The sequence below is a fragment of the Drosophila grimshawi genome, unplaced genomic scaffold (genome assembly GCF_018153295.1).
Source record: "Drosophila grimshawi isolate 15287-2541.00 unplaced genomic scaffold, ASM1815329v1 contig_44, whole genome shotgun sequence".
Classification (NCBI taxonomy): domain Eukaryota; kingdom Metazoa; phylum Arthropoda; class Insecta; order Diptera; family Drosophilidae; genus Drosophila; species Drosophila grimshawi.
In genome coordinates this window covers 17,010,341-17,034,780 of record NW_025063240.1, presented here as the reverse complement: position 1 = coordinate 17,034,780, position 24,440 = coordinate 17,010,341, and the positions used below count along the sequence as shown (strand labels likewise).

At 38.1% G+C, this 24,440-nt stretch overlaps 3 protein-coding genes across 4 annotated transcripts; 1 reads left to right on the top strand and 2 right to left on the bottom strand.

Annotated features, from left to right (window-relative positions):
• Positions 1-180: 180 nt before the first annotated feature.
• On the bottom strand, positions 181-7,369 carry LOC6559009. Of its 2 annotated transcripts, none has more exons than XM_032734634.2 (3): positions 7,051-7,369; positions 1,847-2,433; positions 181-812 (listed from the first exon to the last, which is right to left on the bottom strand). In XM_032734634.2, exons 2-3 carry the CDS (start codon positions 2,279-2,281, stop codon positions 453-455), a joined length of 795 nt encoding a protein of 264 aa, XP_032590525.1. In that variant the 5' UTR covers positions 2,282-2,433; positions 7,051-7,369; the 3' UTR covers positions 181-452. The 2 variants fall into 2 exon arrangements, with proteins under 2 accessions (XP_032590525.1, XP_001983911.1); XM_001983875.3 differs by having other exon boundaries at positions 7,119-7,369.
• Positions 7,370-10,150: 2,781 nt separating this feature from the next.
• LOC6558999 (opsin, ultraviolet-sensitive) lies at positions 10,151-12,684 on the bottom strand. Its single transcript, XM_001983876.3, has 3 exons — positions 12,162-12,684; positions 11,380-11,696; positions 10,151-11,323 (listed from the first exon to the last, which is right to left on the bottom strand). Exons 1-3 carry the CDS (start codon positions 12,386-12,388, stop codon positions 10,443-10,445), a joined length of 1,425 nt encoding a protein of 474 aa, XP_001983912.1. The 5' UTR covers positions 12,389-12,684; the 3' UTR covers positions 10,151-10,442.
• An 8,231-nt stretch (positions 12,685-20,915) lies between these two features.
• Positions 20,916-24,279, top strand: LOC6558997 (carbonic anhydrase 2). The gene is made up of 4 exons (XM_001983877.2): positions 20,916-21,138; positions 22,618-23,084; positions 23,141-23,368; positions 23,455-24,279. The coding sequence occupies exons 1-4, from the start codon at positions 21,096-21,098 to the stop codon at positions 23,728-23,730; spliced, it is 1,014 nt and encodes a 337-aa protein (XP_001983913.1). The 5' UTR covers positions 20,916-21,095; the 3' UTR covers positions 23,731-24,279.
• The last annotated feature ends 161 nt before the right edge of the window (positions 24,280-24,440 follow it).

Genomic DNA, 24,440 nt, shown 5'->3' with positions numbered 1-24,440 from the left:
ATTTGTATATGTAGATATGTTTCAACAGAGCATCGGCCAACATTTCTAAAAAATGGAAGTCAACAGTTTGCCGTATTGATTATGTTTGGTTGGTTGTTGATAAGTGGTATTCGATAAATACTCGTATATATGTCTCGATATCTTTTGCCCCCCTCCCAAAAAACATAAAAAATGAACGCATTACAAAAAACTATCACAAATCGTTAATGACAAAACATAAATTGTACGTAACTACAAGCACAAGGGCGTGGCTGCGCCCACACACTTACGGGCAAGTGCAGCAGCAGCATATTGTCCACAGTTCGTTCCGGCACAGTTCGTCCAGCCAGCTTCTAGTTATGCACATTGTTGTTGGCCAACATGCGGTAACGATTCAGCAGCAAAACGGCTGCATCCTGAGCAGGCTTTACCTTGCCGTGCGCCTCCTCGTAGGCGCCAAATAGGATTCGTTCTCACAAAATCGTACAGAGCACAAAGAGCATGGACACCAGGCACAGCATGGCCACAATATCTCTATGCAGCTTCCGGTCCCGATAGAAGGGACGCGTCGAAAAGTTCTCACTCCTCGCCCGGCGCAACAGCCAAATCGGTATGACAAAGTGCAACAGATCGGGCAACATGAATCCTATGTCGCGTACTACCTGATGGGCTGCTCCCTCGCCCCGCACCACATTCATGAAGAATTGATCGAAACTCCCGGCGAGGATGTGCAGCAGTGCAATGCCCACAATGCAGAACACCTTCTTGGGCTTAACCACATTCGTGGTGTTGGCCAAGTGCATTACCAGCACTGTGGAGAATAGCTCCGTTACCTATAAGAAAAGTTAGAATAAAAGTTACGATTAAAATTCGTGTTTTCAACTTTAAATGCAGTATTCAAAAAATTCCTGTTTTTTTTTTTTTTAATTGCTTCAGCCCCGTCACTAAAAGCACTTTTTAGGGATTCATTTTAACATGCATTTTTTAGCAAGAGTCGCGTTTTCAACTTTGAATGTAAAATTCTTTTTGAGGCCGAGCAATGATGAAATTTGGTGATTTTTGACAAAGTTTGATGATTTTAGACAGCTTTTACCCATCACAAGCATTTTTTGTGGAATTTCGAAAGAGGGTCGCGTTTCCAGTTTTGAATGTAGTCTTAAACTAGGTGTTAAATAATGATGAAAAGCCGCATCTTTTTAGATCTATTCACTTTTTACAAATGTAATGGCAGTTTAAAATTTTTAGCCATGCTTTTTTTGTATTCTTTTAATCACTTTGCCAAAGTTTATAGTTTATTTGTCTATCCCTGCTCATAAATCATGGGCGTTAGTGAAAGTTCAGATTGTGGAATGGAAAAACTGCAACTGATTGAAGTGATTGACGAGTCTAATTAAATTTTAAACAGGCTTTTAAAATGAGAAGTTCTGCTTTAAAGTATTTGTTGCGTTTCCCTTTCCGACTTGTTGCCCTTGGGATTGACAGTAAGTGCACTTGTTTCGATTGCCTGATTGGCAATGCTCATTAACGTTGGCTAACTATGAAAGTTGCACTTGGGACTTGAAAACTTTTTAGCTTGGCCATTTAACAAATTTATACTCGCCTTAAATTTCTAGCTAGAGCAGAGGTCGGGCATAACTTTAGAAGTGGACGAACGTGAAGAACGTGAATGGATGCAAAGTTGAGGTCAACGCGAGCAGAGAGCGCATATTGTGTGCAAGTTTTGCGCATTGGAATTTTTAGCTTAACTTTACTAATAAATTATAGATAACCACGGGGCACGGAGCAGTGGCCGGTCACCACTTGAGCAGACACAGTGCAAATAAATATGCACTTGGTCATAAGTTTGTGAAGAGGCTTTTGAGCTCACCGTGAAGAACAGTTGGTGATTCCATTGATTGTAGTAGTCGTCGTTGTAATAGTTGATGTACGCCCACCAGGCATAATAGTGCGAGAAGATGGACAGCAGGAACAGTAGCAGCATTGAGTAGCGCACTCTCTGCTGCAGGATTAGGGCGATGAGCCGCTTGATACACTCGTAAAGTGCAATTACGGCAAAGACCGTCAATATCCACATCTTGAAGCTATTGGGCGTCGCATTGAAGTACATGTGCTTGTAGGCGGCCACTCCCGATTCGTAGGGACCCTTGAACACCGTATCCCAGCAGGAGCACGTGCAGAAGTGCCGGTCCACGTAGCGTGCATAATTCTCCCAGAAGTACCACAATACAACGATGTGAGCCGGTGGTATCAGTGCCGGTGCCAAGGAGCCACAAGCGGTGGGCAGCCAGGTAACATCAAACATTGCACTTGATGATGCCAATCCTCTTAAGCTCCTGAATATCTCCGGTTGTGCAGCTTAAGTGACCGACTGGCCTGACTGGTTGGCTACTTGCTTGGCTGGCTTACCTACTTAATTCCCGGCAGTTCCGCTTACTCCATTGTTCAACTCTTAAACTGCAAGAAGACAATGAAAATGTTTTTTCTTTTTTGTTATTGCAACTGCTCAATTTCTGATGAAAAGCAAATATTTGAAGAATTTGATTTCAAGGCATGCAATATCCAAGACGAGAGTTAATCCCTTAATGTTATTATGTTTTCTAGAGCTAAGAAATGCGAAAATTTATATTACATTTTCTATCTTTTAATTTTACTTCCTGCTATTCACATTTATAATAAATAAATATTTTTGTTGTTGCTTAAACTTAATATTCGATATCTGAAGTCATTTAAATTTTGCTAGAAATGCTTTAAGTTAATTCATATGTTGTTTATATGTTCATATGGCAAATATTTGTTCTAGTTATGAAAATAAACACAAACGCGCCAATATTACCAGTCGGCAATATTTCGATTGACGAAGGATGAATATACAGTGTCTCGCAGTTCAACTGGAACAGCGCCTAGCAAAAAAGTTAATTGCCTGCCATAAACAAATTATTCAATATTTTTCAAAAATTCCAAAGAACTATGGCAGGTACATATATTGACTACCTATATGACTATATGACCCCCATAAACTGGGGTTTTCCCACCGGCTAGGTCGGGTTATGTAAAAAAGTACCTTAATTTGTGGTCACATATTATGTGGAACAATGGCGTTATGGACACCTGGGTGCCATAAAACCCTGATTTTTTACGTCAGGTTGATTATTTTTGGTATAAATAGACCAATCCTTCGTAGTCAGATTAGTTATATCCTGCATCTCGAGTGCAACCAGCCAACAAGGACTATGTGCAAGCGGACTACCATTGAACAACGGAAACTGATCCTGGAACACTTCAGGATTGGATATTCATATCGCCAAATAGCTAAAATGGTAAATCTGAGTACCACAACTGTATTCAATATCATTCGGCGCTTCGTCGACGAAAATCGGATAGAGGACAAGGGCAGAAAGGCACCACACAAGATTTTCACCGAACAGGAGGAGCGGAGGATCATCAGGAAAATAAGGGAAAATCCCAAGCTATCGGCTCCAAAACTGACTGAACAGGTGCAGGATGAAATGGGGAAAAAGTGCAGTGTGGAGACTGTGCGCCGGGTTCTGCGCAAACATGACTTTAATGCCCGAGTACCACGGAAGAAGCCCTTTATAAGCGCAAAAAATAAAGGGACTAGGATGGCATTCGTCAAAACCCACTTGGACAAGGATTTGGAATTCTGGAACACATTCATATTTGAAGATGATCCCAAATTAAACATTTTTGGCTCAGACGGACAAAATTATGTGTGGCGACAGTCCATTACTGAGCTGAGTCCCAAAATCCTAAAGGCAACAGTCAAGCACGACGGAGGAAGTGTCATGGTATGGGCATGTATCTCGGCAGCCGGCGTCGGGAATTTGGTGTTTTTTGAAACAACAATGGACAAGAGTGTGTATTTCAATATATTAAAGGAAAATTTACTCCAAAGTGCCGAGAAGCTAGGAATCCGGAGTACTTTCCAGATCTACCACGACAACGACCAGGACAACAGCCAAGCATAAGTCCGGATTAGTACGGTCTTGGCATATCTGGAACTGCCTCCACATGATAATTCCACAGGCCCAGTCTCCAGATTTAAATGTTATTTAAAATTTGTGGGCTCTGCTCGAAAATAACATCCGGAATCACAGATCCGATCTCAAGAATGCTCTGCTGGATGAGTGGAGCAAACTCAGTCCAGAAACGACCCGGAAGCTGGTATCTTCCATGAATAATAGGTTAGGGGACTTTATTAGGGCTAAAGGATATCATACTAAGTATTAACATCCTTATTTAAGTTTTTATACGCCTAATATGTTACTTTTCCAAGACTGTTCCAAAAAAACTGTAACATGTATTTTGGATATGTTTTAAGTTTTGACTAATTTCAGTTAATTAATTAATATTTTAATAAAAACTGAAGTTTCCTTTTCAAACGTGATATAACATAAAACAAATTGGCATTTAAACATTTTGCGTTTATTGTTTTGTTTAAAAGTTATAGCACTTTAAATATTTTGCTAGGCGCTGTTCCAGTTGAACTGCGAGACACTGTAGGTGTGCACACATAAACATAAACAACCCACTTGCAGAAAGATACAGATCGGCAGAGCGAGAGAGAGAGAGGGTCAATTTTGGCACATTGCATTACAAGTTGAAAGTGTAGTAGGGAGAGGCAAAGGCACAAATGAAATGAAGCAATTATGAATTCATACGTTTGCCAGAGCAGGGCAGAGATGATGGACCAGCCACGTAGAGGCAACTGCAGCCCAGATTTGAAATGCAACCTTCTGGCATGGCTGCCAAAAAAACAAAAACGAGCGGTCATTAGTGCCGCACAGCGTGCAACCGGGTGTGGAGAGTGTGGAGGGATTGTTGCGGAAGGGTGCAGAGCACAACAATTTTGTGGCATAAATATGTGGAAAAAAAAAGAGTACATTCTTCTGTTGTGCCGGGCATCGGTTTAATTAATGTCGATGGCATTGCCGCTATATCTGAATCTGAAACGGAATTCGCAGCTGCCAGTGAAAAAATATTTCGATTTGTTGATTTTTTCTCATCTCCGTTGTTACGCCACTGTTTAATAAAAACAAAAACAAACGCAACCTGCACATTGACGTCATAGTTCTTCAATGTTAAAGCTGTTTTTTGTGTTTAAGTTGTGGAATCGGAGAGTGCAGAGCACAAATTGCTGGAAATTGAAATTCGACATTTGAGTACAAAAACGCAGCCGAGCATCGGAGTGAAAAAACATTCAAATCTAATTAAATTAGTTACCATTAAATTTTGATTTCGCATAGTATATGAATACGAACTGCAGTTTAAATTGCGAAATCATTTAAAATCTGTTCGTTGTATTTATGAAATAACTAATTGGTATTCTCAAGAAACAATAGCTGAACACTTGCACAATTCTCGATAAGGATAAGTTAAGTTTGGGATTGGTGAATGGTATTATAGTATTATTTAAGTGTAATCTCATAAAAGATCAGCTTAAATCCGATGCAGAACATGTTTAGGCAAAATAGGTCACAGTTTGCATTAATAAGGGTTTGTTTTATAATCACTACATCGCGCCAAGAGACAACGCGATGGGGTTCTCGAAAGGCTCGTCAGCTATCACCGTTGAGTGGTTTTGCTCGCGCTTGTTTGTCAAGCCATCAAATTAAGCCTTGTGCTACTTACAAAATGCACATAAAATCAAATGTCTGGAGACACTAATTCCGACCAGCATACCCGCCCACTGAAAATCGCGTGCGAAATGTCTGAGTTCCTCGCAGACTTCATGCAAACAAACACCTACTCCAACAGCAGCAGCAGCAGCAACAGCAACAGCAACAGCAACAACAGCAACAACAACAACAAAAACTACAACAGTAATAATTATAGCAGTGACAGTAAAACCGTCAACAGTCATCGCGCCTTCACTTGACTTGCATTGTGGCACAAGCAACACTAACATCAGCAACAACAGCTGCCGGCGATGGCAAGCGCGTCGTATGTGTAATGCGAGGGTAACACTCGGCAGTCCTGGGGTGTTATTGTTATTGTTGTTGTTGTTGTCGTTGCTTGTCTGGGGTGTGTCAGTCTTCTTTGGCCATTGAGTTGTGTTCCTTGCATGCTCATTTGTGTCTCCTTCAATTGTCGTTGCCAGCTGTTGATGTTGTTGTTGTTATTTTTGTTTTTGTTGCTGTTGTCGTTTGCTTGAAGTGGGGCAGACGCTTTGTTTTAGCGCCGCCGGCTTGTTGCTATTTACATTCGCTGTTGGAAGCCATAAAAGTGTTTTTGATATACATGCATATGCAACGTGGAAGGGCGCCATTAAAGTGTTTTCAATATAAAATACAAAGATTACGCATACGACGTGTGTGTCTAACAAAAACAGATTTTTGGGGAATGCATTGATTAATAAGCTCTGAGCACGACAACTGAAGCGTATATTTGCCAAAACAACCCCTAACACACACACACACATATGTTCAACAACAGGCATATTTATATATAATTATATACAAATTATGCCCATATTTATATGTAACTGTTTGGATGACGTTTGCATTGAGATAAATCGCTGCTAGAAATTTATTGCCATTGCCTATAAATGACGTTTGTTTGGTCAATATTTATTTTAGCTTTGAGCACACGATACACATGCACACACACATACCCACTCACACCCACATACACCCCCATATCATCTACAAGCAATAACAACAACAAAAACTACAATTGGCTTGATGTTGTTGACTGCAAATCGCTTTCAGCTGCTCGGAGCGAGCATTGGCGCTGCACAGGGATGCGCGCAAGTACAATGAACCAGCCGAGGAGTCGTTTGCTGTGTGGAGGAGACGCAGACAGCTACGTCGACAGAGCCGGTTAACTGCCTAGTAAGTACAGCAAGCAGCAGCAAGCAGCAAACAGCAGCAGCAAACAGCAGCAGCAGCAGCAGCTGGCAACAAAATGCGGGTACATACAAACAGTGAAAAATCGAAAGAAAATTAACTGGCCAAAATACTTAGTTTCGGACTAAGGCATCCACACCCACACACATACACACATACACACACACGCACACACACATACAGCCATAGCACACGCGGGATTTACCAGCATAATCCTTGAATGGGATGCTGAAGCACACGCACACGCACACACAGCGTTTCATAATGACTTACACTTTATGCTGTGTTCGACGCCGGCATTAACTTTATCAAGTGTATCATGGTTTTTTTTTATTATATATCTCTTTTTTTCTTGGGTTTTTTCACAATATTCTTAGAAAAAATAAATGAATTTTACTATTGAATGCACTTGAATTTGCTGTTTGAAACAAACAACCGCGGGCGCGTCGTGAAAAAGCCGACTGAAATTTTTATTATGCTGGCTGCGTTTAAATTCTCTGCTTCGATGCTTCGATGGCGACGGCGACGGCGACTGAGACGACGATGGCGTTGGCGATGACGAGGAGACCATCGGCATAACTGGCGCCGGCGCCGGCGTCGTTGTAGTTGTCTGGCCAATGATTTCCAACAACAAAATACGGGGACGCAGCTCTCAGCTGTTGGCCACCCTTGCCATATTACTCTCGCGAGCGAAAATACTGGGAATTTTATGAACGGGAAATGCATGCGGCTAGATTAAGTATACGCACTGTTGCTGCCGGTCAATAAAAGATGCCGACAGACTTATACTGTTTATCCTTACCCCCCCAATCTACACGTACGAACAGATATATATATATCTATATATATATATATGTTTGTCCTTGTGGAGCCATTTAGCAACTATCATCTTTTATTTGCCTGTGCACCTGTTGAGGCAGCACCACAGGGGTTTGACTTGTGTGCTTTGTCCGTCGGTTTGCAGTTCAATTAAAATACGTTGAATGCCTTTAGGGATGAGTCCGTTAGCGTATTTTTCTAAGTTGCTTAACCGTAACAAGGAGACAGATTCATTTTTACATTTTTATTCGTTTAGATCTTTACAAACATACAAGTTACACGTATATGTTAAGTTTTAAATACAAATTAGTTTGCATCAAGTCAAATAAAAAAAACTGAAGTTGTAATTGGGCTCGGGCACATACCTGTCCGAGTCCATTTTAAATATGCTAATTGGATTTTTTTGTTTTATTTTTATTTTTTTGTTTTAGCTACATCTGCTTTGTTTAGCTTTGTCGTTTTTGGCGACAGCTCTAGCAAATATTCGATGTAGCTCTTTCATTCCATTGTTCTCTGTAGTCCATTTATCCACAAGCAGGCTAACAAAAGTAAATACTCTCACTGCCATAACAATGGTTTTAATATAAGGATTTTGCATTGTTCTTGCAGATGGTAAGTTAATGCTTACGGATGTAAGTTAAAAATTAGAAAATAACATACTTTTTTCTGTAAGCTTGCATACAAATTTTGCTCAAATATAAAAACAATAATGGATTATAAAAACAGTAATTGCAATATATGCATCTCTAAATAGACATCTTTAAGGGTATTTAGACATCGACTAATATCTAGTTTGGCTTTACTCCTGTAATTGCAGTGTTTCATAGGTCTCTTTTAGCATGTTTTACTTTTGATACTTTTGTTTTATTTGTGTCACTGCTTTACATGCACACGAGTTCAAGGGCGTACCCAGTTTTTCGCAAAGGGTTCAATTATCTTTTTCGTTTTTTACTTATTTTTTACTATAAGCCATTGTACCAAGGGGAACCCGTTAAATTTTGGACACAGGCTATTCGAAAAAAAAAATATTGCTATGAAGATAAAGTTACGTTTGTAAAAATCATTAAATAATAAAGTTTTTTTCAAAGTAATTATGGGTAGGCTGAGAAACCTCAGATAGGGTACATCGGTTTAAAATAAAAAATATGTTGCTTTGATGACAAAGACTCTTGAAATGATTAAAGGGGATGGAGGAGGCAGAATTATATTTTTATTATTTTTTTTTTTAATCTAAACCACGTTTTTTATATTTTAATCAACGATTTTTTTTGACACCCACCCTTGTCTAAAGTTACCCTTTCCCCTTGCGTACACCCTAACAATAATATCTTATACTATTTTTTGTACTTACATAAAACACTTAAATAGTATAAATTCGTATTATATTGCCGCTAAAAGTAATAATTTTCATTGCCTTAGTTCAAATGGTGTATCTTTGGGTTGTATTTGATTTTGTTATTGTTTCTGTAGGTACAAGTACTCATTCGGGCTTGGTTAGGGCCTTATATTTTAGTCCAAATATCGCTTAATATTTACTTCAATATATAAAAGACAAAAGCTTACGTTATTCAACAATGTGGACGAGAGAAACAAATCAACATGATAGAATAACAATGCAACCATTAAAAATAAATATGCATATAAATGAAATGTGCTAAATTATCGTACTACAAAGTTTCAATAAAACAAATGATTTAATATTGATTTTATGCAAATTCGATTGAATACGTTTTGGGACGTTTCAAATTACGAAATTAATTGGCATAATTCTGATTACATTTTAATGGAATCAATATGATATTGAGACACAATTTCCGTTTGATACAAATACATTCAAGTATCCACAAGATACATTTCTAATTGTATCAATGTTCCAGCAGCTTATTTTGAGCGACATTATTACTATATTACTTGAGACTAAATGCTTAGAATTATTACAAATACAAGCCAATTGTGCATAAGTATTTGCCATATATACTAAAGTATATTTTACCCTCAAACATTTGCGTTAAGCTCTTTGAACATGTTCTCCTTCACTTCGTCGCTATGGTCATGCAATCCCTGTTCTATTTATGAAATACGAGTGGGTATCATTGTATCTATATATCTATAAGTTGGCTATAATTGCGGTGAAAGTAATGGAACTGAGCAGAGGCACACGACAAGAACGAAGGCAGAAATTTATTAAAAAGAATACAATGGCTGGGTTTCTAATTACGGCTTTCATTTTAATTGTGCCGCCTAAAAGAAAGCGACTTTTGATGCATTAAAAAAAAAGTGGATTAACTTAGGGTATATTTGAAAAAACTAAATGAAACTGATGCACGATTTTTTATTCAAGCAATTTAAATTCTAAGTTTTTGGAAGTAAACTTCTGAGTCTCATACAGTTTTTCAACATATAGGTGAATTTAATATTTGCTACTGAAAATTCATTTAAATAAATAAGATAAATTTAAATATTAAAAAATATGCAATAATTTCAGATTTTCTTTCTTTTTGCTGTTGATTTTTCGAGCTCAATTAAGTGAAATAATTCGAGTGTTTATGCATATATAATCTCTCTGGTACATTTCATATCACGATTTGTTTACTCCCCCTACTGACATCGTTCTTTAATTATCTACCTTTCTTTTGTGCTCAACATGAGTAGTAGTAGTAAAATATTCTATAGCTTTCTCTCTCTCTCTCTCTCCCAAATAAATTACCCAGATATATAAACATAAAAGAGGACAACCAGTTGATATGCTAAGCTGCAAAACTTAGCTGATTAGCAGCTCTAAAACTTACTCTGTTCCATATCTATGGAAATGGAATTATTGATTTCAGCAACAACAATGATCTCCTCGTTCTCATCGGTTTCCTCGGGAACGATCATTAGGTTGTTGTTCATCTTGTAGGACTCAGCGCGGTTATCGCCTTCATTGGAAGATGACCGCACTCGATGATTGAAGGAGGAACGCGAACGGGTCATATATGAGGAGCGAGTGGTGGAGACGCGTCTCAGCACACCGCGACCAAAGAAGATCATTCGAACCTCGACACGAAATCTGGGATGTGTGGCTGCATATAAATAGGGATCCACACAGGCGGCCGTCTTGCAGAAAAGTGCGGGTATCATTGAACCCAATGGAGTGATATGTTGTTCCAGCCCGAAGACACCCATCATGGCAACAATTGCGTAAGGCGACCAGGCAATGAACCACAGCCCAATGATGGCGGCCACTATGAATGTGAGTTTCTGCTCGGTCTTTGCCTTATCCTTGCTCGACTGTATCCGATTGGCCGTGAAAACCACTTTGAGTATATAGAAATATGAGTAAACAATGCAGGTCAATGGTATGCAGTAGGCGGCCACAAAGAAGAGTGCCATGAATATCCTTGCTGGCGTATCCTTGTTGAGGTAGTCAAAGCTGCAGGTCGTTAGATAACCCTCCGGCACATAGACAGACAGCCCCACATCAAGCGCAGGTGTGACAGCGAACACAAAACTGTAGCACCAGATGAGAAAGATGATGAAATAGGATCGCAGGCGGGAGAAACGTCGCAATGGTTGCAACGGATGCACCACAACATTATAACGATCCAGAGCAATGGCCGTCAGCGTTCCAATAGCACAGGTGCCACTTAGTCCACCCACAAATCCATAGAGGCGACAGGCTGCGGAGGAGCAGCTTGTAGAAATTTGTTGTAATTCACAATTTCCATTCACTTACCTGCATCGCCCAATGCTGGTCCCTCATTGATATTGTTGTAAATTGCAATCGGGCATTTGACCAGCATCAGGAAATCACAAATGGCCAGGTTCATGACCAGTATATTCGCTGGGGTGCGCAGAGATTTTCGGCTTACAAACATGAAGATGACGAATGCATTGCCAAAACAGCCCACCACAGAGATGAGACAGTAGAGTCCAGCCATCATGTAAAAGGTGCTCGTATCAGGTGGTTCAAACTGTAGCCAGAATGGGTTCACCTTGGCTATGTAGGTCAGGTCGTATTTATCGCGATAATGTATATAGCCGGGATATGAGCTGCATCGAAATAAACAATGAGCAATTAAAGTCGATGCCATGGAACTGGGTTAACTATTCTCAGCATTTATATCAATTTATATCTAGCGAGCTTTAATGTCGTTTCTTATTTCAATAAGACTGCCTATTAGTATCATGAGCGTTCCATAACACACAAAGTTAACATTTATTTAAAGCATTTAATTACGCAAACAGTTATTTAAATTTCCCATAGCAAATCGAACGAGATATATTTATTTTTTATTGCAGTTAGTCTGTCTGTGAAAGTCGTGAGCTTGCAAAGTAAAGACAGATTTAAAATTCATTTTCATCACATTAGTGTCAAAGTCTGACTTTTTAGATTATTTACATACATATGACATTATACATATTACCGAATATGTCAACAAATGTGTCTGCTATTGCTTTAGGCATCTGTCAAACTTTGAGGGTATCGATTCGGTAACGAGGTACGCAGAGACTTACGTGAGATCTGTGTCGCTGTCATTCACCGTATGAAGATGCTTGTCATCAACTTTGCTAACGTTCACTGCCGTTGTGGCAGTTGCAACAGCCGTTGCAGCGGCAAGCGTTGCATTTTGTGCAGCGCCACGACCATCACTGCTGGCAAGGACTTCAGAGAGGGCGCTAGTTAACCACTGACTGCCATCGTCCGCTGCCAGCGTTGGTAATGTCGACATGATGGTCTCCATGTCGTGCTTTTCCGTCTCTTTGTTTACTGCTGTTGTTGCAGCTGCTGTTCTTGCTATTGTTGTTGTTTGCCCTTTAGGGTAAACTTGCGGGCATTTCTACGGGTTACTGAATATTTCATGTGTCACGCTGCGAATGCTTGATGTGTGTCCTTGACTTGACTTGGCTAAAGGCCGTCTTTGTCTCTTGCAGGTATATCCGCTTATTTAGTTGCAATTAGCTCAATTACCGGAATCGGCAATGCTGCCCAGTGACCCAACATCCACATGATTCCATTTGTGCTGCTCAGCATCCCACGCACGGCGTCAATGAGTTGATTTCAATTAATTGCAATGGGACAGCAGTACTGAAAGTATACGGATAAATTGCATTTACGGGTTAACGAGTTTTCTCTGATTTGATTGTCAGTGTTTCGTATACGCTACTAAAAAGCCATTTAAGTCCTGAGGATTTTATATTTAAGCCGATCTTAAGCAGCAATCTGGGTTTCCAATAATAGCCAATCACTTGGTATTTGCCAAGAGCGCTCATTAACCTTGACTTCTAAATAGCTATTTAAAATCTTTTTTTCAGCTGCAAGCTTCAACTCAACTTTCTAATCAATACAGCTTAAATTCTAATGCCCAACCAACTGATTTGTTACACGGGTTGTCAACCAACTGATTTGTTACACGGGTTGTCATTAAAACTTTACATTTTTTCATGTTTGATAATACGTATCACATATAGACATAAACATGCTTATACTTAACTCTTCTTTAAACTTTTCCTTCTTTTGTTTATATTGCTTCCTCCTACTACCTATTTGTAGTATATTCAGCTAATAGGTAAAGTTTGGCAAGAGCAGCGTGAATATAATAAGATAAGTAAGTGCAATTCCAGTGTAAGGGAAAATATGACTTTAATCCAGTCCTGCTCATTTCCCTATTTAAAGTGAATACCTCGTTATAAATGGCAAAGTGATGCAGCTGCCAAAATATGCGCAAAATAAGTCAGTTCGGATGAAGTTCTATAAAGTGGACTTATCATGATAAGTCAGAAAGAGAAACGCAAAGGTGTTCCAATTTATACATAAATCAAAATCAACAAAAAATTTATTATTTATTGTCATGATTGTCGCTCAAATCGTGTCAGCATCTTATTGGGCTTATGCATCATTAATCTCCCATGTTACCTTGGCACATCAACATGTAAATCTCGATATGTAAATTTGGGGAAAACACTTAAGCATCGCTGGCGTGAAAATCAAAATCAATTAACGGCTCTGCGTAACCTTGAGGTTGGTTTATTCAACAACAATTTCCATCCATTTGGCAGCTGTTGTTCGGGCACGTGTCATAAAAACAAGGGGCCAGCTCTGGGCTTAAGTAAATCACAAGCAAGGATTTAATTAAATCAACCTAATTGCTTCTTAAATAATGTGATGCCAGATAGCATCAGTTTCTCTAGATCTACAAAGCACAAATATTTACAAAGCCACAAACAGCAACTTAAACAACTAAGCAGCTCTTCAAGTTACTGCTGGCAGGCATGGCAACTTCTAAGAATGTAAGAACCATCGGAGCTACCACAGCAGCAGCAGTCGCGAAAACTTTCTTAAGCAACAACTTTGGGGCCAGATCAACAATTGCAGCAAGAACAAGCAATTTGCCGGGGGCCATTCTTCAGTCGCGACATTAAATTTTGTATTTTTATTTACAACTCTCAGTTGGGACTTGTGCTGCTGGCTGCCTTTGCTTGCTGGTTGGTGCGTTGTTTGACTATTTCTGGTCTGTACTAATGACTGGACTGGCAATGGGGCCTGTTTAGCGGCATATAATTGGCACTAATTGGCCGATAGCAATTTGCCTCTCTCAATGGCCAAACAACATACAAGCGAACATACTGAAAAGCGCTATTTGCATTTTACATTCGGTTCGCTTTTGGTCCGTCAGCAATGCAAAATTCATTTACCGCCTGGACAAATGCCTTTGTACTCTTTGTGTCCACTGTAAAGGGCTGCAATTTAATACTCTCTCTCTCTGTCAATGGAATTGGCCAATTAATAATTGTTTGGCTGTGATGTGACAAATGGCTGATGTGTGTGGCTTACTGAGACCATAAATAGCTGCAGAAAAGTCTTAATTGGCACAATACTCTCTGAACATTTTGTATTTAGTTTCAGTAGCTTCAGTAGAAATGATATAAAAGTTAATTTTCAATTGTAAATCAATTCAATTTTGACAAGGTTTAAAGTCTTAAGTTCAACTTTTAAGTCGTTAAAGGGCATTTCTAGCGACTTCCTATAGAATTGAAAGGCAAGCTTTTCTCGGGTGTAAACTTTAAGTAATGGAACCAATGTAACACCAATTTGAAAACAAATTCATTGAAGAAGTCTCTAATGATAGTATTTTTTTGTGAACAAAGGCTAATTGTTGCAATTGTTTACCATCTGCTCTACCCTTAATGCCCATCAATAATGTTCATCGCAATTGTTAGCTGCAACAATTGTTTTCTTGTTAGCTGAGAGAGCCTTAGCCAGCTGCTCCTATTGAGCGTGACTGTTACATGGATAATGCATTTTTTAGTGAAATGTTCAGCGTGTACTCTGTGACTAGATTTTCGATTGGCTTTCTCGGCCATCTCATTGGCACCCTTCAAGTCCAATTTCTGTTAAAGCCATTGTTACTTCGTCTGTTGTGTCCCATTTGCTTCTCACCCAATTATCAGATGGCCCACTTATTTTGAATTCGCATTCAGCTGATGAAAGCTACGAATAGTATGAAATCTATTGTGTTTTAGTATTGATATTCAAAAGCAACACACAAACAAGTATATGCTTCAGTTATCATATATTGTATTATGCATGTAATTTGGCATTTAAATAGATTTGAATTATACAAAACATTCTGTTCACGGCTTGTCCTAACCAATAATTGCCGAGGAATATAGTCTTAATTACAAAGAAGGAAATGGTTTATTTGTCAGCACGGACAACTGATTATGACTCGAGCGAGGGAGGAGAGCGCGTAGCTTGTGCCAAATGCATTTTCCTGGTTGCTGCAACAGTAAAGCGCTGCTCCAACAAAACAGCAACGGAAATTTCAGAATTTGCGCCTAAAAGCATGCAACAATTATAAGTTTTTTGTTTTCTGCAACGTTTCCATTAGTTTTTGCCATTGCACATGTTTTTGTAACGGGTTTTTATTCCTTGCAGAGTAAGTGAAATGTCAAATTGCAATTTAATTTGTCACAAAAAGTGATTCTCATAACAGCTGACAGTTAAATGAGAATTCACATAATTTATTTGGTCTGTTTAACTTGACTGTCGTGAAAATAAACTTTGACGTAAGCCTGGACAATTTATCAGATTTGTGGTTGCTTTCACCAAAATCATCTGTGAAATTTGTGTAAATCCTTTTGACTACATTAACAATATAATAACTCAAAAGGAATTCATTGCTTTGCAAGTAATTCTGTCTGCTTTCTACCTCAGGCGTACTTAGGTTTACTATGGCACAAAACACACTCTGTTATATAAGTTAAAGGACTGCAAAGATGTCTAACATATTATATTTTTTTTTTACGCATTCCTTTGCACATATGTGTGCTTTTGTTTCCTTGTAGAGAGTCTGAATTTGTTGAATTTTGACATAAGGCCTGTATAGCATATATCCAACATAGGAGCAATCGTTCTACTTGCAGAACCCCAAATTATTTATGACAGGACTTGCAATAGCTCGTATAGCTATAACGTAGACTAACTTTTTTATTTCGTTAAAGAAGAAACCATTATTTAATATGTATGGAACGTGTGCTCAAATTCATTTTCATCAAATTATTTTGTAGGTAGGTGACACGAGCATGATTACACGAGTGTGAATAGTTGGGCGGTTGCGGTGTGTGTATTCGTGTGTGAAGTGAGTTGTGACGAGCTGAGACCTATTCTAAAGGCTTGTCGTAAGTATTACATTGCCACATTTCTGATGTATCGCCGCCACAGACGACCGAGCCTCGATAGCTTAATACATGCTTATATTGATTTATGCTCGTCCGCCCAGTTTTCATTACACTACTTTTCGCTTATGTTCAGCAATTTTGTGCAGTCATCAGCCATCAAGGAAAAGGTTCTGGCCCCGATGCGCCAGCGATAAATGAAATATTTTTGCAGTACACTCGAATGTGTAGCCCAAGGCTGACTGGCATTTAGAAAATTTTGTATGCCGCCATCAACTGGCACTTGAATGCTTAAATGCAGCAAATTGAGCGATATCTGCAGGCGAACCTTTTAATTTACTGTGCTTTAATAGTAGCTTGTCTGGCGATTTAAGACATAAAGGTGAGCTATATGTGATACAACCCCAGTGCAGTTGTCGCATCTCAAGTGTCGTCTTGTTCTGCATACGCTGGACAAGTGTACCCCAGAAGTGAGATTCCTTTCTGCTAGCGGGCGAGTGCCTGAAGGTCAAATGCTTGAGTGTCTCAACTCATGTCCTGCCACTACAATGTTCACAGAGCTGCCTGGCGGGTCACCATATGCAGTTCGTTTGACAGGCGACGCGAGGACTTGTTTTTCGAGAGCTGGAAAAAATGCAACAAAGCTAGACATCCACTCAGGTGTGTCAAGTAAATAAAAAGCAATTGCTGCCAAGTTTCTTTTGGAAAAGTCCAGATATGATTAGTTTGCTGTACAACTTATGCAGCTCAGCACAGGAAGCTATCCTTTGAAGGTCAACTGTTATCATGCGTAAATCATATGTCAAAGTTTGACGATAAATAAAAAAGTATATTTTTGTTATCTTTTGAAATTACGGAAAATGGTTTATTGGCGATGAATGTTATCTGATTGACCATAACATAAATGGTCACAAGTTTTATACACATATAAAATTAAGCCCTTTTCAGCAAAACTGTGTTGGATAAATACTAACCAAAAATAAATTTGATTTACTCAAAGGTCAATAGTAAATTTATAAATATTTATAACAGCAATTTGGTATTCAATTATTTTGTTGCGGATATAATTATCTGCACAATTTTCGTTGAAATTCATAAATATTTATCCAGAGTAGGGTTCAAATATATACTTATTTTGCCAACCTTCAAAGGATTCTATTAAAACTATTAGCACGAAGGAAAAGTTTTGTTTAGCTCTCATTTTTCAAAGTTTGAAACTATATAAAATATTACAATAACTTTGATAATGACCAAAATTGAAGCCAAAATCAGAAAGAAATCAAAAGAAAAAAAATCGTGCAAAATAAAGTTTTCCATTTTTCTGCTTACCTCTCTTTAAATTTGTTGGTAGTGATTCTTTGGTTTTTCTGTGCTGTTTTTAAGTTTTGGATGCTTGTTGAAATTTTGTTGTTTTCTTTTATATGACCTTAGCTCAAAAGTTACTCAACTTATTTTGTAAAGTGGCGACAGTTGGTCGGCCTTAACTTTTATCACATTGCAGTGCACTAAAATATTATTGCGAATTATGCGCGTTTGATGAAACTTTTTCAATTTCTTTTCTATTTATTTACAATTCTTGTTCCACGCGGCGTATACGGAATATAAATTTCAAAATTAAACGTTTCGCACATGCAGGAAAAGATTCTCGTTTGAAATAACGTCCGCTTAGAATTTGTTTTGTTCTCGATTCGTTGTGGCGCCCAAAATACGTATATTGTTTGTGGCCACTGACACTCGGCACTGGCTGACTGAATGCTCGCCTACGACTGAACTACAGGACACAGATGCCAGCATTTTTATCAATGAAAATTGTTGCGCGACAGAGGCGTGCAGTCTGCCAGCTTCTTTGCAGCTGCTGTAAGAGAGAGAGAAAGTAACTGCGACTTTCTCTGCTCTCCGGCATCTGCTCTTAAATGGTAGTCGTTGGTCTTGTTAATATTTGTAGCTTGTTTTATATTATTCTTCCACGGAACAAATCTCAGCTGAACTGTGTGAAGTTGATAGGCTGACAGTCGACCTTATCAAACGCATCCACTAAATTCATTGAAAATGTGTGGAAAAACAATACATTTTTGAAGTAAATATGGAAGATACCTCACACAATTGTTGACAATTTAAAAGGTAGTCTTCAGAGTATACTTTACATTCAAATGTTCATCAATATTGAACTAGTTTCCACTTTCTGGGCTCTAAAGTATAAGCAATTTAAATTTAAAATTTAATTAGAGGGCAAGCCATGATTAACAAAAAGTTGTAATAATATTTACTTTAATGCTGTATTCAGGGTATCATTTAGGTCAGAGCTTGTTTATTTTATTGCCTGATTTGCTCAGAACTTTCCTGGCGATGCACTTGAACTTGAGTAATTGCCGAACGAACGCCGCAAGGTGGCTCATTCCGGGTTCGCTGATAGTATGACTGGTTTGTTAGGTCACAGAAACTTAGGAAACTTTTATTTTAGGTTTTTTTCTTGCTTGCTCCAATTTACATTTTAAAATTTGACATTATAACACTTATTAGGCACGCGCACGTGTTACACATGTGTTTCCATAGTGTGTGCACTTTGAATTATTTATATCCGGACGTTAAAGCATTACGTCTATCGGCGGAAACCTCTAAAGTTATTCTGATTTGTGCTTCTATATCGGCTTAAATTGAGCAAAGCTTGCCGCAATCAATGGCAGCTGCACCTCAATTAAAGACCAATAAAAATATCAATAATGCAAGTGATCGACTGAAAGATATCCAGTAACCAGTTTTCGGTGACATATTATTAAATGTTGCAGAAAATAGTAAAATTATTTCCTTTTGAAAATTACACATCTAATTTCAACTGTGACAGCACTCACAGAGTGCACATTTTCTAAGAATCATTTCTTACCTAGTCATTTATGTTTACTTTTTCAAAGTTTATACTTGCCTATTATCACATTTAAATAATTGATTTTAATAATACGAGTGCAGGGCTCACAAAGACACACAAACACACACGATGTAAATCACAACTGTTATTTTGATGACTCCTATCTCTTTTCAAACCAAATGTACCCAAATATATAAGAAACTTAGGACAATAAGTATAAGCCCTGATGACAATTTTATATGTTATATAGAGACTGTGCTTATGCGTTACTAGTGCTGTAATTCTTTCTGTTTGCTCTAACGTTCAATTCACAGCAGTGAGAAAAGCACTTACTATTCCACGTTGCCATTGCCATTAACCGCACAAAGTAATTGGTGGCTTGAGCAACATGAAAATTAAGAAAGAGCCCTCTGCCTGTACAAGACATATAAGTTTAAGTGCTTTTCTGGCAAAGAGATTCACAAAAAAAAATAATAATAATAAAAAAAAAATAGTACGTTTTAAGGGGATCGACAGACACCAAATATGTAGACAATTATGCGACTGTTTTGGAAGTTAGCATACAATACGTAAGCCACTGTGTAAATAAAAGTGTCTCAATTGAAAATTTTCCATAGCCAAATCGTCTTCAGATTGTGAATCACTGGTTTAAATGACGTCAATTTGTTGACATGATTCATTTATTTTGAAACTCTTAACAAATTCAAACTATTTAAAGAGAAGTTCTCATCACCTCTGTTGATTCTGATTCCCATTCCCATTAGTTTATATAACTTGTACTTACCCAAGCAAGGAGCAACTATTGTCCAAGTTTTTAATGGTAATGCATATTGACTGGCACAATGACAAACCCCAAAGTCACTTGACATGTTCATTTTTAACACCCCAATCGAATCGTTGGGGGATAAATGCTTTCGTAAATAACGCAAAATGTGGAATAATAAAACAAAATGTTAAACAGTAGTACGGAAAAACTCGATGCAATTAAATACAAGTTAACCGACTGAGCAAAAAAAAAAATAACAATTTCTTAATTGCAATGCAATTTGCTGCAGTGTTGTAAGCGACAAATGGGCAACATATAATCAACGTAAGTATCTCAGTAATACTGATGGTTAGCTAAGATAACCACACACATTGGCATCAGATTGATTGGTCCACAGAGACACACTTACGTATGGAAGTACTGAACCTGAAATGGTCGCACCACTTGTTTGAAATGTTCACTCACTCAGTAAAAGTCAGCCAATCAACTCCGATTTCCAACACGCACACAATTACACAATTCAAAAACTGTCAATATAAATGCTTAAGTAAACACTTGTCATAGAGATGCGCAAGCTGTCACTCAAAGTGATTTTTCACGGTTTTTTTTTTTTTGAAGTCACTTGATACTTTTAACTTTCAGCTTAACAAGTGAAATTTGTACAGAAACTCAGATAAATTCGCAGTGAAAATTCACTGCTTGACTCAGCTCTAGTATTTTTTTGTTAATTTGAATACATATGGGCATGTGGAAAATAGTTTCTGACACCTGACTAACCATTCAAAAGTTTGGCTGAATTTAGTACGCGTTGCCATCGGGAACAAAGGCCAATGTTGCTTGCGTTGGCGATGACCAGTTTCGGAGTCGGGTGCGGGCTGGTAAAAACCTCAATAACAACAACAACAGCCATCAGCTACCTTTGGCATGTTGATATAAGTTTCTATGGCATTCGAGCCCTGACCGCAGTTGCGCGACCGCATTTGGCGGGTGAGCACCCATAGACCGGCTGACAAGCAGATAGGCAGATAGGCAGATATACTGACATAAAGTCAAAGTGAAAGAATTGTGTGTCGGTGCTTGTGACTTGAGGGCTTAAGTTCTTAGTTGTTACGCAAAAAGTTTCAGTGAACAAAAATTCAGTGATATGTGGAAGCTCCGATTTGTGGCTGGTGTGATTTTGACTTGCGGTGAGCAATAATTAAACTAAAATAGGTGTGAACAATTAAGTTGAAAGTGGTTTGACAATGACAATGCTAGGTACTAATTAATTACTTTCCGTATATAATGAATTTGCCACTTGCTTTTTGTTGTACATATTTCTAAAGAATTTTACAAGTAAGTTAGAAAAATTAGTGATCTACTGAGAAACTTTATCTCACTTTATCTTAAATAGAGATGAGCTTGACTTAAACTGTAACTCAGTCATTTATATATAATTCAAAGTATCTTTCATTTAAATAACTAAGTAATATTCGCTCCAAAACTATGTTCTTTATCTTCATAGTCTATTGGATTGCCTATTTTAATTGAACCTCCATTGTGTTAGAGCATTTAGTTACTTAATTATTTAAACTATGTCATAAAAAGTAGACAGTAGCCCTTTATTATACATAATAGAGTATCTATTTGCGTTGCAATAGAAATCGTTTTGCCTTTTGCTACTTATCCAATTTTGTTGAAAAAAACACTATTCATAAATGAAAAATTACCTAAACACACATGAAATTACGTATTTTGCGTGTTTAGATTATTCAGAATTTTGTTTAACTAATTTTTTGTTGGCGCAAACTATTGCTCATAATAATTTTAAATTTACGGTGTTTGTATTGGCGTAAATTAGCTCATCTTATTAATTGTAATACGTTGAAAAACAAAATAAATCTGTTAGCAAAACTGTTTGAGCCGCACCTAATTGCGAAAATTTGTTTATATCACACTAGGGTAAAATCAGTTTAACGCTTGACAAGACAATTAAGGTATCTGTGCTTTTAGCTATTACGTTAAAACTGTTCAGGGAACTGCATTTGGCTTTGAAAGTAGCCGTAGTAGTAGTAAACTTTACTATCCGATAATTGATACTTAATCAATGCTAATTGGAAGATCAATTACGCCTTAATCAATATATATATATATATGTGCAAGTGGTCTGTGGTTGGTTGGCCTTTGGCCGTTATTAAGGCCAATTATTCTCACCTCTACTCGAACAGCAGACAGCACAGACAGACTCAGATTTATTATTTGACATATTTGGCATTTTATTGAAATAGAAATTAGTGATATTTTCTTGAACTCAGTAAGTAGTGAAGTTTGTTCATTTTTGAACTGATTATTAAATATGAATTATAATAAGTCCACATTTACTTAACTAATAATAAATTCATTTTGACTAGGGTGTGCTAATTTGACCAAATAAAAGTGAAATCAAAATTAATAAAATACACACGGAAAACTTAATTTATTTGCGGCAGAGATTGAGGGCAAAAATCGGTTATTTTTAGCTATAGGTGCTAAAAATAGTTAGCAAATTAATTGTACAATTCTTGAAATGTTTGCTCTTGGTGTCGATGTCAACGCCAGACACCATTTATTAATCAACGTTTGCACAATCAATTAGCAAGTTTTGAGATAGATCTTTATCAGACCAAAGATTGTTTCCATTGTTACAGTTGCCGTTGTCTCGGCCCAAGACTTTGGCTATGGTGGAGTGCATGGACCGGATCATTGGCGTGACGATTACAAATACTGCAGCGGAAAGTATCAGAGTCCGATTAACATTGATGTGTTAAATGTGACGATGAAAGAGTATCCCGTTCTGGAATATCTCAATTTTGACGAAATACCCAAAGATGTGCACGTTACCAACAATGGTCATACAGTGTTGGTTACCATGGACTTTAAGAAGGGCAAGGAGCCGCGTATTAGGGGTGGGCCACTCGAACGCAAGACCTACTACCAGTTCGAACAGTTCCATTTCCATTGGGGAGAGAATGACACTATTGGCAGTGAGGATCTGATTAACAATCGAGCCTTTCCCGCAGAGCTGCATTGCGTTTTTCGCAGTCTGGACTATCCAAACTTTGCAAGTGCCTTGGGCAAGGATCATGGTGTTGCCGTCCTGGCATATTTTTTCAAGGTAACCAAATCAATCATAATTTACATGGACGCAAACTAAATCTGAATCTTCTGTAGATTGACGAGGAATACAACTATGATTATGGAGAGTTTACGGAGCTTCTGAAGACTATAAGCAGTAAAGGGAAATCTTCAACCTTGGCGCAACGACTTCCCCTAATGAAGTTTCTCGGAATGGACTCGATTAACTATTTCAGCTACATCGGTTCGTTGACAACGCCGCCATGCGCTGAGGAAGTGGTCTGGGTTGACTACTCTGAGCCCATAACCATATCGAAGTCTCAGGTAAGCCCTTATCAATATCCTATGGAATAACGATATCTGTTTTTATCTTCCAATTATATATTTATATTTATCAATAACTTTTACAGCTGAATCACTTTCGCGAATTGACCAGCAATGATGAACACTTGAAGAACAATTTCCGTCCAACACAACCGCTAAATAATCGTATCGTTTACAAGAACGATCCACCCGTATTCGAAATTGCCAAGCAGGGTTGGGGTGCGATTCCCTTTGTGAATGCCGCAAATGCAGCGGACAGCATTGCTGGCTGCTGGGGGGCATGGCGGATGAGTGTCCTGTTTGGATTCAGCTTGCTGGCGATGCTGCTGCTGAAGGGCTACGATTTAGTGGCTTTTAATTAAAGAGCGATGCGATGCGATGCAAGGCCCTAATCCAGACCGCAACGCGAATATTTGTGTGTGTGTTTTTGTTTTACAAACATCACTCTCACGCTCAACATTTTAATTAAGCCTTGTAATTTACGTACCTGTATCACACACTGGCTTTGTTTGCTCGTTTGCCGCATGGTTTGAGGACGTGTCCCGGCAATTCAGATTTGGCAGCAGGGGCTTTATGACTTGACCCAATATGGCATGCATAAAGCAGACGCACACTTATTTAATAATAAAATAAGCACGTCAACAAAGTTTATGTTGAACTAAGAGTCAACGTGGCAAGCTATTCATAATTTATGCAACACATGGCACCGTGACTATTTATTTGATTTAATATTTATGCACTTACTCTCTCGCACACTAAAGTATTATGTCTGTGTCAAGCATTAGTAAAACTATACCTATTTATGGTCGCCATTCAATTTTAATACCCATACACTTGATACACTTGTGATTTACGCTATAAGTAAGATCTTGATATTGTTATCAATAAAAATACATATTTAAACCAGTGTAGCTCTATCTCGTCTATTATTTATATATGGTGCGGGAATTTAATTGGATCTTTACTCCGATTAGATATATTGTGTTTATATAACAAACGTTGCATAACTCGTATACGTGCTGCATGGGGAGTAGTTGCCATTTTGCACATAAAAAATTGCATGATTGATTAA

Bases quoted from the DNA above. Each gene is read 5' to 3' on its own strand.
- LOC6559009 (XM_032734634.2), bottom strand. From the start codon at position 2,281: ATGTTTGATGTTACCTGGCTGCCCACCGCTTGTGGCTCCTTGGCACCG. The intron at 813-1,846 runs GTGAGCTCAAAA...CTTTTCTTATAG, and splicing joins ATCACCAACTGTTCTTCACG to GTAACGGAGCTATTCTCCAC.
- LOC6558999 (XM_001983876.3), bottom strand. From the start codon at position 12,388: ATGGAGACCATCATGTCGACATTACCAACGCTGGCAGCGGACGATGGC. The intron at 11,697-12,161 runs GTAAGTCTCTGC...ATTTCGATGCAG, and splicing joins GACAGCGACACAGATCTCAC to CTCATATCCCGGCTATATAC. The intron at 11,324-11,379 runs GTAAGTGAATGG...GCTCCTCCGCAG, and splicing joins ACCAGCATTGGGCGATGCAG to CCTGTCGCCTCTATGGATTT.
- LOC6558997 (XM_001983877.2), top strand. From the start codon at position 21,096: ATGTGGAAGCTCCGATTTGTGGCTGGTGTGATTTTGACTTGCG. The intron at 23,085-23,140 runs GTAACCAAATCA...AATCTTCTGTAG, and splicing joins TCCTGGCATATTTTTTCAAG to ATTGACGAGGAATACAACTA. The intron at 23,369-23,454 runs GTAAGCCCTTAT...TAACTTTTACAG, and splicing joins TAACCATATCGAAGTCTCAG to CTGAATCACTTTCGCGAATT.